The following is a 19,490-nucleotide window of genomic DNA, read 5'->3' on the forward strand; positions in this document are numbered from 1 at the left end:
TGACAATAAAAACCGTTAATCCTGACATGAGTGTCGTAAAAGGCCGTGTTCCGAGTATCCATTTAACACATACACGCATCCAAAGATTTCAATTAATTAAGTGTTGTTGTTTTTTTTAAACAATGTTTTTTAAAATCAAACAAACAACAAGTTCGATTATGTTTGGCTGAACTCGCAAGTCCATTTGGGCAAAAACACCGAAGCTGGTTAATGTATTGTTTGTATTTTAATACCTGCGTGTTCGTTATTAGTTCGTCGTGAAAAAAACAAACAAAAACAACACAAACAATTATTCGTGAACAGGAAAAAAAAAGTCAAATAAGTGTTGAAATAATGTCAGCCACATAATTAGTGGTGAAATTAAAATCAGTGATACGATTATATATTGGTCTATAAATATCAATGTTCCACAGACTATTCCGATTACAATGATATCCATCCATCCATCCATCCATTCATTTCTTACCGCTTATTCCCTTTGGGATCGCGGGGGGCGCTGGTGCCTATCTCAGCTACAATCGGGTGGAAGGCAGGATACACACCCTGAACAAGTCACCACATCACAGGGCCAACACAGATAGACAGACAACATTCACACTCACATTCACACACTAGGGCCAATTTCCGTTTTCTAAAATATTAAAAATCCCAAAGTAAAATGTTTTGAGACCAAGTGATTTAAAAGAAAATGTGGACATACGTGATTACATTTCAAATTGATAGCATACTGCAAGTAAGAATTATTAAATATTTTATATTTATGGCTAAAATATTATAACAAAATAAATGTAGTTATAAAGCCTGCAAAAGGGCAAATACAAGAGGATTTTGAATATTAGATGTGAGTTAGTTAACAGTATGTCACCAGTGTCGAATGCAAATGAAATAAAAAATATATAAAAAATGTTAATTCAATAAATCCTCGATAACAGGATATCTAAAAAATAATAATAATATTCAAGACTTGCAATCATATAAGCAAATTGGATACAGGATATTTTACTACCATCACAAAAGCCAACTTCAATTAAAATTATATATATATATATATATGTATATATATATATATATATATACATTTATATATATATATATATGTATATAATATATATATATATTGATATATATACATATGTATATACATATATATATATATATCATATTAATTGTTGTTGCGTGGATTATATACATATAAATGATAAATGGGTTGTACTTGTATAGCGCTTTTCTACCTTCAAGGTACTCAAAGCGCTTTGACATTACTTCCACATTTACCCATTCACACACACATTCACACACTGATGGAGGGAGCTGCCATGCAAGGCGCCAACCAGCACCTATCAGGAGCAAGGGTGAAGTGTCTTGCTCAGGACACAACGGACGTGACGAGGTTGGTTCTACATAAATATACATACATTTATATAGATATATAGATATGTACATATATATCTATATTTGTATATATATATACAAATATATATATATATATATATATATATATATATATATATATATATACACATATATATATATATTATATATAAATAGATATATATATATTATGTATAAATATATATATATATAAATATATATATATACATATATATATATATATATATATATATAGTTTTTTTCATTTTTATTTGAATTGTTGTTGCGTGGATTATATACATACATACATGAACATAAATATACATACATTTATATACATATATATATATACATATATATCTATATATGTATATATACATATACATATATACATACATATATATACATATATATATATATGTATATATATATATATATATATATATATATATATATATATATATATATATATATATATATATATATATATATATAATGGGTGAGTCAATTAATTACTCACCCTGTTTGATGGTGCAGCAGCAAAATCAGTCATAACATTGATGTTATCTGGAAACGCCACAGAAGAAAAAGAGTAAACAAATAAAAACAATTTTTTGTTTGCAAATCAATTCCCTCTTTAAGAATTAGGATTGTATTTACATAATAAAATACACATGAATCATGTTTTAAATAATACATGATCTATATGATTTATTTAAATAGTAATTAATTTATATTATGCATTATCCATCCATTTCCTACCGCTTGTCCCTTATACTATCTAAACATCAAATGCTGTTAATGTCATATTTTTGCCTCTATTAACTTACAAGGATGGGTGGCATATACGTGAATAAAATTTTGCACTACAGGTTTATAGATCACTTTATATCATATTAACCTGTTCTTATTTACTATTTGCAGCTGCAACATTCTTTATAATTGGAGGATTTTTACCTTAATTAAATGTTTATGTTGTTGCTCATAACTCATCATTTGGGAGGTCCATAAGCTCAAATTCACGACAAGCCGTGCATGAAGCGTGCACGCCACAATGCGTGAAAAAGGCCACTAAATAAAGGGTTTGATCCACTCATCATCATCTTCATCATCATGTTGCTCCACTTGTTGACCACATTGGGCAGCGCAAGGGGGCGGGGCCACGGAGGGAACCCCTTCCGGAGGGGGGCGCTGTGATGACTTCTGATTGGCTGCGCTCACTTTTGATTGACACATCCTCATTTTTGTCCCTCCCCTTTCCTCTCCGGGTCTCCTCTTGTTGTTGACACCCCTTCCAAAAAGTGTTGCTAGTGGATCACGGAGGCGTCAGCCTGCTTCCCTTACAGCCATTCAGGAGGACAAGAGAATACCTCGTCTTTGGGACGAGTCTCCTGCGTGACTCCCGTCAACACTTCCAAGGAACCGGGACGGAGCCATGGCTGAGAAGCGTCGCTCGTCGTGCGCACTCAGCGTCAAGGCGCACGCCTTCTCGGTGGAGGCACTCATCGGGGCGGAGAAGAGGCGCAGGACGGCCGGGGAGGACGTTACCTCCGCCGGCTACGACCACGGAAGTGATGTCCCTCGTGTGCCCGGGAGCCCGAAACCTTGCGCCGGCAGAGCGCGCGCCAGCGGGCGTTGCAGCGAGGAATGTGCCAGTGACGGATCCAGTAAGTAAAACAACACAAATAAGGAGTCCTGCCAAACGCTGCAACACAAGATGGAACAATATTGACAAAAACTGGCACACAACTACAACATCATCCACACATACTATCGGCTGATTGGAAATACATTTTCACTTGAGTTGTACAATTGTTAGTAAAATGATGCAAAACAGTCACAACTTTTAAAACACGTATTAGCTATATTTTATGCAAATTCACTGCCAAACAAAATATATGTGCATGGTGCGGTATTTATGGGTTTTACCATGAATTGATTAACGTGGACTTATTCGGGTGTTACCATTTAGGGGTCAATTGTACAGAATATGTACTGTACTGTGCAATCTACATACAGTTTCAATCAATCAATCAATGGAGATTCTACCTGCATTGGTGTGAGTGTGACATTACTCGGCATCATTAACACACACATTAACTGCGTATAAGATGTACCAGGATACATGCATGCTTTGGGAACTTTAAACGTGTTATGCTTTAGTTCTGGTGACATCCTGCCTGCACATTAAGTCAAACCCTAATACTTCATAATGAAGCATATTTCTGCAGTGTAAGCATTACAATACAAACATTTAAACACTGCATATATGTCTTGTAAATGTTTTATTTAAAATAATAAAGTCAGAAACAAGGCAACATTTGAAGAAAAACACAGTGGTAAATGTATAAATAAACACGTCCTTATGATGAAATATTAAAATAAATATTCTTGTAAATTGTGTACTTAATCAAGTGAAGGGCTTTGCGTCAAGTCACCTTTTTAACATTTGTTTTCGTTTAAATGACACTGAAACAGTAAAACACTGCAGTTTTCATAATATTTCATAATACTAATACAAATAAAAAATATATACAGTATATCTAGTCAATTTAAAGTATTTGTTAAAATTGAAACATGTGTGTTTTGTGCGCGCAAAAGAGAGCGAGGACACGCTGCTGGAGAGCCCGGAGCCTGCAGCGGTGCACAGCAACGTTGAGGACACACGCGTGGACCTGCAAGGCTCAGACCTGTGGAAACGCTTCCACGAGATTGGCACCGAAATGATCATTACCAAGGCTGGAAGGTTGAGCGATTTCTAGTTCTTTGCATGCTTTTTATTCATGCAAAAGTGACTTCTCCTTGAGTCAATGAAATTATGGCATGTCACATTACAAATAAATAACTGTCTTTACAATGATGCTCATTCATTAGACTTATTTTTTGTGGTTGTAGAAAACACATTTATTTTTACAATTAATTTTATTAGATTGAGAAGTGTCCTGTAAGTGTGTCCATTTTTATGTCTGTGTTCTGTAGAATACATTTGTATATTTTGACATTAAAATAAATTTTGCAGCAGGTGCTCTTTAGGGTAAAATGTGTTGCTAATAACGTGTTTTGGTTCCAGACGGATGTTTCCTGCAATGCGTGTGAAAATGTCGGGTTTGGACCCACATCAGCAGTATTACATCGCCATGGACATTATTCCCGTGGATAACAAACGCTACAGGTATATTATTATGCATGGGAAGACTGTTACTGCCGTTGTGTCCTTGGGCAAGACACTTTACCCACCTGCTCCCAGTGCCACCTACACTGGTTTGAATGTAACTTAGATATTGGGTGTCACTATGTAAAGCGCTTTGAGTCACTTGAGAAAAGCGCTATATAAATATAATTCACTTCACTTCACTGCAAATCGTTCCTGGTCTACACAAAAGGCGCACAGCACTGTTGTTTAGTTCTTCCTTTTGGACAAAAATAAAAGCCTTTTGGACTTTTAACCTCTCCCCGCTGAGGTCAAAGAGGCAAATGTCGCTGTAACGCCCCCCCCCCCCAAAAAAAACAAAACCTTTGTGGTCATTTTTTCAAAAGGAGGCTTAAATAGTGAAGATTGTAGAGGAAAGTTTTTTTTATTGCAAGCGAGTTGACACGTAGTTTTACGAACCAAGAATGTGGTATCATTGGCCTACTGCGCACACGTTTTAAACATCGAATGTGGAAGAAAAATAGAAAGGAAGGGTTTCTTCACGCGTGACATTTTAAGTACGCGTGTTCATGACGTCATATTAAATACACAACGATTGCCACCCACTTGTTTCGATGTTCTGTCCGTGCAGGTACGTGTACCACAGCTCCAAGTGGATGGTGGCGGGCAACGCAGACTCTCCGGTGCCGCCCAGGGTCTACATCCATCCGGACTCGCCTGCCTCGGGCGAGACGTGGATGCGTCAGGTGGTCAGCTTCGACAAACTCAAGCTGACCAATAACGAGCTGGACGACCAGGGACATGTAATGTATTATTGTATTATCTTCATCATTAATATATCTTTTTCATTGCGTGCATGTGTCCATTTAATTACATAAAACCGTTGAAAATTCACAGATTTATTTCTACTAATTAGCCCGAGTTTAACAAAAATGAATTTTACTGTGAATTAAAAAAAAAGGTTATTCCTTGGCTGATGCACACCACACCCCCCGTTTGTTTAAAAGCTTTGTGCGTATTTCCTGTTACCTATTTTCTAAATGAAGGTTAATGTAGAAAAAATGTGGAAAAAATATAAGTCTATCCTGCACGGATTCACACCTAATATGATTTTTTTTCCTAAAGAAATAAACATCTGAGTTCCTACCAATTAAAACATGCACATGCGCAAAGTGCTAACATTGCGCTCCTCACACCAGATCATTCTGCACTCCATGCACAAATACCAGCCCCGGGTCCACGTGATCCGTAAGGAGTGTGGAGAGGAGTTGTCCCCGGTGAAGGCCGTCCCTGCCGGGGAAGGAACACACACCTTCTCCTTCGTCGAGACCGTCTTCACCACTGTCACGGCGTACCAGAACCAGCAGGTATGTTTGGAGGACCTGCACCAAATACTGTAATGAACACGTTGGTCCAAACCACAGAATGTCAGCAGTAGATTTGACACATGGTTGACTAAAACTGTACACCAGCATGTTCTAGATATTCCAGCAGCACATAATTCCAAATTTTGCACATTTTTAAAAACAGTTTTTTATATATAAAACAATATTTCTTATATTTTAGATAAGCTATGACATATTTTTTATTCATTGAGAGAATAAAGACACATAAATATATAAAAAATATTTTAAAAAATCTCAACTAAATAACGGTCTTCCATATCCTTAATAGCCAATGAAATGCATACATCTCCACACGTTGTTTCTTTTTGTCTTTAAACCACAAACATCTTGTTTTAATTGGTTTGCAGATTTGTATGAACTCTACATTTTTTTTTCTGCAGAGCCTGTGATTTTTGGTATCATGATTCAAGCATTAGCTCATATTAAGAAAAATATCAAAAATCTTGCATTAAAAATCCAGAAGAAGATTCAAGTGGGCTACTGTAATTATTACATAACATTGATACTAAAAGAAAAGCGTTTGCCACAATTTTTTGAAGTTTTAAGCAAAAAACACCACCAAACAAAAGTAGTGCTCGTATATCAAAATTGTGTCATATTTAATATTTATAAATGTATAATCTCACAACATTAACAAAAGTATAAAACACATTAAACATTTTTAGCAGTGATCATATGTCAAAATGTTCCCATTAATACAATTTCTACATTCATAGTCTTGCCAAATTAGTAAAAGTATACAAAAATACACAGTAAACCTTTTTTAGAAATTTAATTTGATACATCCGATTAAGAAAAATATCACAAATTTTGCATTAAAAATCTTGAATCAGATTCTTGCATAACATTGATACTAAACGAAAAGCATGTATTTTCCGATTTTGTGAAGTTTTAAGCAAAAAACACCACCAAACAAAATTCTAGTTTTTCAGTAGTGCTCAAATATCAAAAGTGTGTCATTGTTAATATTTTTAAATGTATAATCTCACAACATTAGCAAAAGTATAAACACATTAAAAGATGATAAGTCAAAATGTTCTCATCAATAATATTTCTACATTCATAATCTCACAAAATTAGCAAAAGTAAACAAATATACACAATAAACCCTTTTTAAAATATAATTTGATATATGGTATTCATGGCATTAATTGTTAATAAACAGTGATGTATTGTAAAAGTAACTTTGCTAATTGTCAGAAGTTAAATGATGTATAAGTGGTGTTTAAGTGCAGCCTCACATCACAGGGTCGTGCCTTGGAAGGAGCGTTATTTTATTTTTTGAAAGCAACGCGTCACAAGTGTGCTGAAGAACAAACTGCACACTTTCGTCTAAATGCCAAGAGACCAAAAAAAAAAAAACGGCATGCTGATGTGTACAAGTGAACGCTACACATAGAGAACACTATTTCTCCTGGCACACCACTTGTTGTCATAAGATTTTGGAGGATTGTTTTGTCTTTCTTCAGATAACACGGCTGAAAATCGACAGAAACCCTTTCGCCAAAGGCTTCAGGGACTCTGGCAGGAACCGGTAGGTTGAGCTGGAGATTTTCACATCATCTGCTGCAACTGGGTCATGTTTGATATTCTTGCATGGTTGCGGCTTTTTTTTTTGTCACGGCTATTTCAGTCGGATATTACGGGAAGGGAAAGCTGGGCTTGCATTTATTTATTCTTCTCTCACGGGAAGTGTGCACCGGTCTTCCTCGGAAAGTGAAAATCCACTCAGAGTGGAACTAATCAACTCTTACCACAGTATTGAGCAGATTTAATCCGGAAATGTGAGTCATTTTGTCGCTTGGCGCTGTTAGGAGAAAGATTGGCCACAGATCCAAACCGAGCGTCCGATCCCAGCCGGGCCTCTGAAACAAAAACAGCAAAATAAGACGAAGATGTCAAGTGTCTGGAGGAAAATCTGTACAAACACATTTGTGGACATATAGCGTATAAACACAGCATTAAAACAACACAGCAGTTAACCCCCAACAGTTTCCAAACAGTGAAAGGGGCGGGAGAGCAGCGGGGGACCAGAAAGACGACCCTGTCAAACTCAGAAAAAATGACCATTAAATATTACAGGAAGAGTTAAGCAGTTTGCTAAACAAACGCACGCTCTGATAGGCTGCTTTAAGGCGTGTTTAAATGATCACCAAGGCTACGACCCCATGGGTGGTGGGGGAATGCTGAGGGGGGGACTTTTATCGTCACGCTAACGAGGGCTAACAGAGGACTTGAATCAGGCCGCCATTCAAGCCCTCTCTACCCCACCTTAGAGGCGGGCGAGGCGGTTTGGTGAGGGCGGGTGTGGTGGACAGGGGTGCTGGCATGAGTGAGGGGGGTTTAGTACCACCTCATAAATCCTCCCTGCAGCTTCCTGCTCCTTGGCCCTGATTGGCCCGTAAAAGCCGTGTGAAAGCAATTACCTCGGAGAGCCTCGTCGGCAGCAGCCAATGGGGACGTGGCGTTTATGCCACTCATTACCCGCGGCCTGGAAAGACATTGAGTGGGGGGAGGGGAGGCGATGGCGGTCGGCGTACAAGCTGGCGAGGTGGGGTTAGAGTGCAGATATGTGAACGTGATGTTTTTGCAGGATGGGCCTGGAGGCGCTGGTCGAGTCCTATGCCTTCTGGCGACCATCTTTGCGGACGCTCACCTTCGAAGACATCCCCGACATGGCCAAACAAGGCAAGTCTAAATGATTTTGTCTGTAGGCAAGTTTTCATAATTGGTCCTTTTTCCATAGGAGTCCCAGGAGCTCATGCAGGTGTGGGCGTGTCCTCTCACCTGCTCTCCCCGTCTCCCTGCTCATCGCCCTTCCAGGTTTGCCCCCTCAGCCCAAGCGACTTCACCTGCAACCGCCCAGGTCTCCCGCTCCACCGCTACAGCAACCCGCCAGACCTTTTTCCCCCTCCCCGAGGCCCGTCGGCGTACGAGAGTGAAGCTTTCTGCTCCCTTCCCCTCCCAACGTCTCAACTCGGCTACCTGCCCTCTCCGCAGGGCTACGCCGGCCTGCGGCTACACACGCCCCCTTACGGCCTATACGGCTACACATTCCCGCCGTCTCCACGCCTTGCCGCCAGTCCTGACAAAATGTCAAACACCAACCAGCAGAACGCCCTCCTCGGAACGTCCCCAAGCGGGACGCTAACGGACAGTCTGGGCGTGCTTGCCGCGGGACAACAAGGTTTCATGTTTGACTCTCGGACTTTAGGGGCGGGGGGCTCACAGGTCACTGCCCACATGGGCTGAACTTGGACATCTACATTTCTGCAGTCTACAAAATACAAATGACACTTAAAAGGTTCCGAACGGAGGAAAACATTGTGTCATTTGATAATACACCACCGTCTGATCTTTCGAGAACCTTCTGTCACATGTCCAGCCACACAGGAAGTGAGGCCTGGATGTTTTTACCGCGGCCCGACTGGAACTGATTATGGATGAAGGGGGCCCAGAGTCTTAAAGTGAGTACTTCATGGAAGTAGATCTCTGTGAACTCCGCCTTGTTTTAAGGTAAAAACTCAGTATTCGTAATCTTGATACAAAAGGTACATCTTTTTTATAAGCACAGAACAAGAAAAGTTGGGAGGAGAACCTACATTCTTCACCAAGAGCTGTTGCATATTAGCATGAAGAACCACAGAAGGGAACAAGACCTATGTGTTGTACGTGTGCTTGGAAAACACAATGCATTTGGCTCCATGGGACAGCACGCTTTGTATATAGCGGTAGGAAGCAGCGTGGAGGGAGGGTATAAAATGGGCAGAGTGACCCTTGCACTTATGCACCTGCTTGGGCTCTTAAGATTGGGTCAGGTAGCGCCGGCCTTGAACTTTGTGGCCTGTCAGCGACTCTTTCATTCTCTTACAAATGCACTCTTTGGCCCCGCCCCTACAAATTATATATATATATATCCATATATATATATATATATATATATATATATTTAGATATATATATATATGTACAGTATGTATGTATGTATGTATGTATATATACTGCATATCTATTCATGCCACAGCTTTTGTATGGGATTAATATAACTGACTTGCACGCACTGCCATTACACAAGTGTTGAGTTGTCATAGCAGCTCTTTGTTTTATCTGAACCAATTACAACGTTTACATCATAAATGGTATGTCTGTATTGGAGTGATAATAACACAACCACACGGAGCATGTTTTCAGCCCAATTTAGTCGGATTGTACACAAAAAAATGGTCATGAGTAGAATTATTTTATGGGTTATGTAAAATCGTTTTAGAAAAGAAGTCCGACAATGTCACATTTATGTTGTTTGCAGCAATTATCTGATTTATACTAAGTCATTTCATAAAAAACAACCACAAATGATTGTTTCTACAGACAGTTTCAGCACCAAATATGTAAATTTATCTTTTCACAGACATCAGTGTATGAAATGTTTGTAAAGCTTACAATAACATCCAAACAAGGGCATATTTATTTGTAAATGTAGCAATGGCTTAACGATAATTCAAAATTCTTGGCGGTGTTCAAGGTTCAAGCGGACATACGTCTATAAAGCACAGCTACTGTATGGCAGCCATTGGAGATACCGTATTTTTCGGAGTATAAATCGCTCCGGAGTATAAGTCGCACCTGCCGAAAATGCATAGTAAAGAAGGAAAAAAACATATATAAGTCGCCCTGGAGTATAAGTCGCATTTTTTGGGGAAATGTATTTGATAAAACCCAACACCAAGAAAAGACATTTGAAAGGCAATTTAAAATAAATAAAGAATAGTGAACAACAGGCTGAATAAGTGTACGTTATATGACGCATTAATAACCGATTGAGAAGGTGCCTGGTATGTTGACGTAACATATTATGGTAAGAGTCATTCAAATAACTATAACATATAGAAAATGCTATAAGTTTACAAAGTTTACTCCTAATCGCTAAATCCGATGAAATCTTAAACGTCTAGTCTCTTATGTGAATGAGCTAAATAATATTATTTAATATTTTACGGTAATGTGGTAATAATTTCACACATAAGTCACTCCTGAGTATAAGTCGCACAACTATGAAAAAAACTGTGACTGATAGTCCGAAAAATACGGTACTCGTATTATGTAATGTTTTTTTTTTTTTTTAACAAGCATTTTCATGGGTTATTACTCGGTTTTAAGAGTACATGCCGAAGAATCCAAAGGACCTAACCATGTTCAAGTGGTAAAAGCGGAATATCACAGTTTAAAACGGACAACGATTAAATGCTCTAAACTTTGAGCATGTCTATTTGTTTAGTATCTTTTTAGAATGATGCTAACCTCGCTGGAAAACAACCTGGATGAAACCATTATAGGGTGCTTTGCTTTTGTTACATTTCGTATAAAATTCTTGTTGGATCACAAACATACAGTATCTTTAAAAAGATTGACCATTGTTGTAAGAGGTAATCATTGTAGGGAGATCAAACTGATTTACACACTGACACAGGGAATAGCTCGCACATACATATGCACATGCACGAACGCACACTTCACAAAGATGTGATACATTGGGGTAATACAGTCCACACCACACTTGACAATCTTGACATTGACATCACAAGTGGCCTATCCCTGACTCTGATCTAACTCTAACCTCAAAGACAGATGCAACTATTGCACTTCATAACCGCGTAAATGGACAACTCATGAGAGCGTATGTACGCCCATGTTTTCTGTGGGTGTGAAGGTGCAAATGTGTGTGGCAACAGGTGGTTGAGACGTCAAAGGGTGGGTGACCTCATCGTCTCAAAAGGTCACGCTGATCCCAGAAAATCTCAAAGAAGCCACCGCCCCGCCCCACTTGTACTCCCCCAGAGTCATAGTCCTCTAATGAGAACATAAAGTACGTTTGCACAAAAGCATGTTAGCCTGTTCACAATGCTCGGCAATTAATAGCGCACATGTCCTTCCTGCAGCCAAAGCTACTTTTTTGAAATTAAAACAGTAATAGTGGTGCAAACATTAAAATGCCGGTATGCATGGAAAGACGTCAATGCAGTCATCACTCATTGGAAGCTGAGGAACGCCACACAATTCCAAAATGCTACTATTACCTTGTTCGTACAGATAGGAGTCAAGGGACCGGCAGAGTGCATTCCTTTTTAATGCAGTTGCTTCAAGATGCAATTAATCAACAAACAACTTTGAAAAAATGATCGAATGATTTAATAATTATTAAATTATCAGAGTTATACAGCTAGTGAAGCCAAAATCGCACAATGATTTATTGAATTTGAGTCAAACACAACCTCAAAGAGGAAATTTATTTTTTTGGGAATGTTGCCTTTTGTTCACAATCCTAATGAAAGACCAGAAAACTAAATGTTTTTTTTAAATTTTCATTTTGATTTGTTAAAATTGGTTCGTTCTAGGTGGCTGGCAATGCAGTTAATCGGAACAATTCGATCAGCCTCTAAATGGCTTTAAAAATGCATCTTAAAACCGCCACCTTTACTCCATTTACGTTTTATAATCTATGAACACTGAGGAACTGTTTATCCAGCATAGTAACACATTGTCAAGCGGTAAGCTAGCTACGGCAAGAGGTAAGATAGCTTTTGCATCAGCACCTGAATCACTTTTTAGTGTGTAATGCACAACACAATGCAATAAGACACCAATTTGTACTGACTGAAAAACATGAACAATCATATTACAGTATCTGTAAAGTATTAGCCCACATTTCATGTTTTGTTTGCACACAGCGATCTTGACAGTGTATGTAGTTGTAATAACAAACATGATGTGCTGCTTGTATCATGATCAATATTATAGTGTTTTACTCGATATACAGTTTTCCTCTTGGTCAAGCTGACCTGGGATGTTTTTTTCCCGGTTTATTTTGGGTAAGCACGCCATATGTGTCGGCATAGCTTGGCTCCAAGTTCCGCATTTGCACCATCAATTCTCGCGAACTTCACTCTCTTGGCTTCCATTTGCTCCAAAGTTTCACCCCTTCTTTGTGCTTGCTTCTGTAAGCAGCAGTTCATCCTCAGTATGTTCAGGTTCAAAAAGATAAGGTTGTGAATCCTCATTTGTCCAAAAATAGTCGTCTTTGTTGTCTGTTGCCAAATCTGCCATGATTAGAACACACTCGTGTTTGTTTCGGACAGTAGGAACACACATTTGTTGTCGGGAGTGCGCTGCTATGCAAACAGAAATAAAAGCGCTGAGGAATGAAGTTCCAGTAATGCAAACAATGACCAAAATACAGTAAATATTTTACATGTTACATATTGCTATGAACGTGTCTGTCACTACATCATATATGTACTTGGAGTGTGTCTACAAAACATTGATGGAAGGTTTTGAAGTTGTTTTAGAGGGCTTTGAAGGCTACAACTGTATTTCCCATTAGCCGCATTTTGCATGCGTTTTTTAATCATCTATATAATCCTACAAAATAAAAGACATGCATGTTCAGGTCGCTCATAATGATTGTGAATGATAAAGCAAAATTCCATATAAATTACATATACATTCAAAAAGTACAATGGAAATGTTGAGACGTTATATCATACAGTTCTTTTTTTACAGTAAAGAAAATATTTAGATCTAAATGTACTAAATGAGCGCGGTATTTTTCGGATTATAAATCCCTCCAGAGTATAAATCGCACGGGCCAAAAATGCATAATAAAGAAGGAAAAAAATTAGTCGCACTAGAGTATAAGTCACATTTTTAGAGGAAATATATTTGATAAAATCCAACACCAAGAATAGACATTTGAAAGGAAATTCAAAATAAATAAAGAATAGTGAACAACAGGCTGAATAAGTTTATATTATATGACGCATAAATAACCAATTGAGAAGGTGCCTGGTATGTTAACGTAACATATTATGGTAAGAGTCATTCAAATAACTATAACATATAGAACATGCTATATGTTTACCAAACAATCTGTCAGTCCTAATTGCTAAATCCCATGACATTTTATATATCTAATCTCTTACGTGAATGAGCTAAATAATATTATTTGATATTTTACAGTAATGTGTTAATAATTTTACACTCGAGTCGCTCCAGAGTAGAAGTCGCACACTATGAAGAAAACTGAGACTTATAATCCGAAAAATACGGTCATTGGAAATGACACTGAAATAAATACAACTTATATAAAAATCTATTCCTTTCCCTAAAATAGTGCTGACAATTAACATGTTTTTTTTTTTTTTTTTTTAAATCCGATGAATAACATTTTTAAATTTGGTTAAATCAGTGAAGTGTTGCACAACTTATGCATCTTTTGTTGACAACATTGCCACAGGTATACTCCGCCAATGTGTGTCTTCCACTGGGTGACGTCGATGTACTAGCAGAGTTATTGTTAGCAGCTGCCTCAAAATAGTTGTTTAAATTTTAGATGGTCTTTTAAAATTTGTTGATCTTCGATAAGAGAATCAATGTGCAAGTTATCTTGGCTCTATCTTGGTGTATTTTGAGGTGATATTTGCAACCAATTGGGGTTTCTTCACTCATATTTGCATTGGTTTATGCAGTGACCTGACCACTGACCTTACGACAAACCGTGCCAGATTTTAGGTAACCGTCAGCATGTGTGGTCAAAATAAATCACATGATTAATCTGTGTTTATATCTGGTTGATTAGATTTTGTGTGGTTAATACCCTACATTAAAAAAAATAATATCTAAAAAAATATAGAAGACATAAGGAGTCCAGTCAACACAATCCATGATGAGGGCGTGCTGAAAACACCATAGTTTATATTCTATCAAAAGTCCTACTAAATTCTTAGGTATATGAACATCTATCAAATATAGTGTTTAACATTGCATCAGAATATTCTGCAAGCTGTTCGAAGGAATGCGTTGCCCGTTTCCTCCGACGCTCTTGAGTTGCCCGCTGTCAGCGTGAGGGCGAGAGGCGCTGACGAGAGGAGCACATGTTAGGAGTAGCGAAGGTTGGGGAGCTTATTTTAGAAGGTAGGAATGGCGGCCTTGTTGTTTCTGAGTGACAAGGGACGGGAACCCTGCACACTTTATTCGTACCACACACACACACACACACACACACACACACACACACACACACACACACACACACACACAGAACATAAATACAACCTGCTTCACGTGGAGTAACATAACACAAGTGGGGGGTTAGTTTAAAATGCGAGAATATTTTTATAAACTTTATAGTGACAGACACGCTCACACACACATGCACACAGGCATGTATTTCCATAAATTGTGTCGGTGGTCTGGTGATCTTCAGCCAGGGTGGGGACATTGACACTTGTCTACTACCAGGTGCCGACGTGACAAATCTGACACAGAGGGTGGGGGGCACACAGCAAGGAGCAGTGACTGTGTATGAGAAACTACCGTGTTAGTCCCATACAAATCCACTTTTAATATCCAGTAGTATGACCAATGTTGTAACAAAGCAGATTTAATTCAGTTAGAAGCTGATATATTGCAGCATCAAACAGCTAATGGGACAGGGAGAGTCACTACTCAATGTATTTAGCTCGGTCAAGACCCTCAATATTCCAAAAATATTTGTTTAGGAGGGATTCAGAACTCTTTTTGCATGCCAAGAAAATATTATAGTGCAGCCTGCACAAAAACTCAAAGTGGGAATACATGCCATTAAAGAAGAAGGCAGTGCTGCGTTCAAATGAAGCAAAACATGACTAATCATATGTTTTCAAACAAGGGCATAAAAAACAATTTACCATGTACCCCTCCATCCCTCCTGAGGGAAGCAGCTAACCTCATCTCTCAACACAGTAGTTAGCATTTGCATAGAGGCCAGTTGTGCGGTTTTAGCGTCGCTTGGCACTGAAGTGTGCATTAGCATTACGGTCTTCGGACGCGACCGAGCTGTGGAGCGGCCCCAGCGGGGCGGTTGCGGCTTGGAGATCCGTGACTGAGCATTAAAACCGCAGGTGAGGTCATAGTGGGCAGTAAGACGGACGTTTCCGGGGGCACGGAATGGAGTTTGGCGAAGAAACCAGCACAAAACGGTCCACTTTGAATTTCAAATGCAGTTTAACTCAGTTTTACTGACATACCACCAATTTCAAGGCAATTTCATTAACTTTACGACCTTTGACATTGGTTTTCTTTAGTAATCCATTAAAAATGGTTAAACGAAAACCGTTTTATCCTTAAGAAATAATATAAAAAGGATTTCCTTCATTCACACCCAAAAATATGAACAGAAAACACATTTTATAGAGAATGATTGTAGTTTTACATACAGAAAACAATGTCAAATACTGTGGTATCTCATCTTACGAGCACATTGCATTCCACGAATGAGTTGGTAACTCAAAAGTAGTCCCACCCAATGAATATGATAGGATAGGATAGGATAGGATAGGATAGGGATAGGTCTTTATTGTCATTTCACAAGTACAACAAAACTTTGTTTTCAGCACAAACCTGTTCAAGATTAGACAAACAAACAGTGTACAGGGTTACAAAACAAGAACGCTGATGGGTCGCCATAAGGCACCCCGTAAAAGATGGGAAAAAGGTAAATGCTGGGGAAGGATGAGTAAAAAAATACAATCTAGACTGGGCTCCTAAGGGGGCCAAGTCTGGAGTGGGAAAAAACCTCCAAAGCAAAGCACATATACATTTTACAACATACATCTCGAGATATCTAGCAACAGAGGGAAGGTAGTTCAAGGTCATGGTGGTAGGTCGCAGCTCTCAGGCGCTGACCATCCATTCATCACCCCTACGGGATTTGCGTCGAGGGTGTTGGGTTGGGGTGGTGGGGTTGTGTATGTGTGGCGTATATTTTTTTTGTGGATGTGTGTGTTGTTGAGCCCGTAGTGTGTCTCTGTTCCGCGGCCTTGATGTATTGTGCAGTCGCTAGTCCAAAGTCAACAACAACAGGTGTGTGTCCATGAGACACAAAAAGGGACTTTGTTGTGTCTTCGCTGCAGTGTCCTTCGGGAGAGTCTCGAAGCCAGGGAAACAATCCAAGTTAGAATGATTTGTATGCGAGTGAAAATGAAATTTGCTTTTCACTCTAAATTGTCTCTGAAATTAATTCAAATATATTTCATCAGGCGTTGCTCCTTTCAAAATACCACACATAACATGCCTTTTAAAAAATAAAACTAATTGTTAGACTAGAAACATTGTTTTAAAAACATTAAAGTAGCAAATTATATATACAACGACAGTAGTTGTATGTGATATTGTAATAATATTGTTCAGCATTTACTTTGGAGAGTAGACAAATGCGGTGTCTCTTCCGGGCTGCTTCTCCATCCAGTGTTGCCCAGTACACTTATTATCTGCTTATCATACGCGACTTGTTTTCATGGAGCTGATTGTGTGTTTCTTGTTTGTAATTGCATGCCACATACTGGCTGCAGCTTGTGTTATGCGGAATAACGCTATGACCGGTAGGACATATTTTTAATGTTTTGTTTCTCTTATTTGGTCGTCCGTTTCTCCTGCTTGGCACTACTGTAACTTTCTTCGTTCCAGCAATTGGAGGGCAGGATTGTGTCAATATTTGGGCGGCGCTCAAACGTGCACGTCAACTGTTTAATCAAAACTAATGTTTGTTTCTTGTGAAAAAGAAGCTGGAATAACAACTTGTAAGAATATAGTAACTGTTTTTTTTTTTTTTACTCAAACAGCACAACCCTGTTACAAATAAGGATTGTATCGATCTTTGGGCGGCGTTCAAAAGCGCACGTCAACTGATTAATCAGAACTAATGTTTGTTTCTTATGTAAAAGAAGCCGGAATAAAAACTCATAAGAATATAGTAACTCTTTTTTTTTTTTACTCAAAAAGCACAACCATGTTATAAATAAGGATTGTGTCGATCTTTGGGCAGCACTCAAACGCGCACGTCAACTGTTTAATCAAAACTAATGTTTGTTTCTTGTGTAGAAGAAGCCGGAATAACAACTCGTAAGAATATAGTAACTTTTTTTTTTTTACTCAAACAGCACAACCCCGTTTCAAATAAGTATTGTATCTGTCTTTAAGCGGCGCTCAAACGTGCACGTCAACTGTTTAATCAAAACTAATGTTTGTTTCTTGTGAAGAAGAAGCCGGAATAACAACTGGTAAGAATATAGTAACTCTTTTTTTTTTTTTTACTCAAACAGCACAACCCCGTTACAAATAAGGATTGTGTCGATATTTAAGCGGCGCTCAAACGTGCACGTCAACTGTTTAATCAAAACTAATGTTTGTTTCTTGTGGAGAAGAAGCCGGAATATCAACTCGTAAGATTATAGTTAATCTTTTTTTTTACTCAAACAGCATAACCCCGTTACGAATAAGGATTTTGTCGATATTTGGGCAGCGCTCAAATGCGCACGTCAACTGTTTAATCAAAACTAATGCGTGTTTCTTGTGGAGAAGAAGCCATTGCACAAGTCAAAAAGGATCTATTTCTAGATCTCAGTGTTTGCTCTTCCATGGTGTTGTCTTTGAGTAGCATTTACATTTCAAAAACTCTCCATCTATCCATCCATTTTCTACCGCTTATTCCCTTTTGGGGTCGCGGGGGGCGCTGGTGCCTATTTCAGCTACAATCGGGCGAATGGCGCCTACACCCTGGACAAGTCGCCACCTCATCGCAGGGCTTCAAAACTCTCTTTAGTTTTAAATAAAAGTCATCCATCTGTTTCTCCCAGATGTCATCCATCACTTCATTGCTGAATAATATTAACAAGTGGAATAACAACTTGTAAGAATATAGTCACTCTTTTTTCTTTTTTTTTTACTCTAAGAGAAAAACCATGTTACAAATAAGGATTGTGTCGATCTTTGGGCGGCGCTCAAATGCGCACGTCAACTGTTTAATCAAAACTAATGTTTGTTTTTCTTGTGTAGAAGTAGCCGGAATAACAACTCGTAAGGATATGGTCATTCTTTCTTTTACTCAAACAGCACAACACTGTTACAAGTATTATTTCAACCGTCAGTGAAAAAGTTTGTAACTAAAGGTACTGTATGCTCATAGCTGAAAGCATTACAAAAAGCTGAGGGACAACTTGTTTCTCAAATTAATCCTAAGTTAAGGAACTCAAAAGTACTTCTGTATTTCAATGACCAATGAATTGGATAAAAAAACATGTAACATCACTTTTTACTTTTATTGAAGACGTTTGTTGGCAAATACAGCAATGCCTGGGAAAAGAGGAGGGGAAAGGAGAGCCATGCGGACACCGCAGTCGTACCGTTTGTTCTTTATGTGAGTTCAACAGTGTTTTTCGTCTTCTTTATCAAAGTGCTGAGATGTACAGCTTTCTCTGACCCCATTGTAGGTTATTTTGGAGTCGAAGCTCAGACTGAGTCACCAACGCCAGGGATCCTTCACTTGATTGCTTGTACATGGACTAGTTTGTAATGCGTAGTACTTGCGCCGTACGACAACCACAACAACATATGAAAAACCGCCGACAAGTATAAAAGTGGGTTGTGCAAAAAATATGGTTCGGTATTACATTCATACCTATTCATTACTCATTGTTGTTCAAGGTCTTTTTGAAAAAGAGCAGAACTCTTCAACAGAGCCAGAAAGTGCA

General features: G+C 38.5%; 1 protein-coding gene and 1 long non-coding RNA gene across 3 annotated transcripts in view; one reads left to right on the forward strand and one right to left on the reverse strand.

Annotated features, from left to right (window-relative positions):
- Positions 1–2,238: 2,238 nt before the first annotated feature.
- LOC133553120 (uncharacterized) overlaps positions 2,239–19,490 on the reverse strand; it is a 156,326-nt gene continuing 139,074 nt past the window's right edge. Inside the window, exons 4-6 of the long non-coding RNA XR_009806846.1 lie at positions 7,683–7,793; positions 5,129–5,904; positions 2,239–3,076 (exon numbers count right to left, since the gene is read on the reverse strand). This is a non-coding gene — a long non-coding RNA (uncharacterized LOC133553120). The remainder of the gene's footprint in view (positions 3,077–5,128; positions 5,905–7,682; positions 7,794–19,490) is intronic.
- Positions 2,650–17,685, forward strand: tbx18 (T-box transcription factor 18). 2 transcript variants are annotated; one of them, XR_009806844.1, is made up of 9 exons: positions 2,650–3,038; positions 3,973–4,117; positions 4,442–4,543; positions 5,154–5,325; positions 5,722–5,889; positions 7,398–7,462; positions 8,522–8,616; positions 8,675–9,395; positions 9,503–17,685. XR_009806844.1 is itself a non-coding variant. In XM_061900970.1 (8 exons), exons 1-8 carry the CDS (start codon positions 2,807–2,809, stop codon positions 9,178–9,180), a joined length of 1,485 nt encoding a protein of 494 aa, XP_061756954.1. In that variant the 5' UTR covers positions 2,650–2,806; the 3' UTR covers positions 9,181–17,685. The 2 variants fall into 2 exon arrangements, 1 of the variants encoding a protein (XP_061756954.1); XM_061900970.1 differs by having other exon boundaries at positions 8,675–17,685.

The sequence above is a fragment of the Nerophis ophidion genome, linkage group LG05, assembly GCF_033978795.1.
Source record: "Nerophis ophidion isolate RoL-2023_Sa linkage group LG05, RoL_Noph_v1.0, whole genome shotgun sequence".
In the NCBI taxonomy this organism is placed as follows: Eukaryota; Metazoa; Chordata; class Actinopteri; order Syngnathiformes; family Syngnathidae; genus Nerophis; species Nerophis ophidion.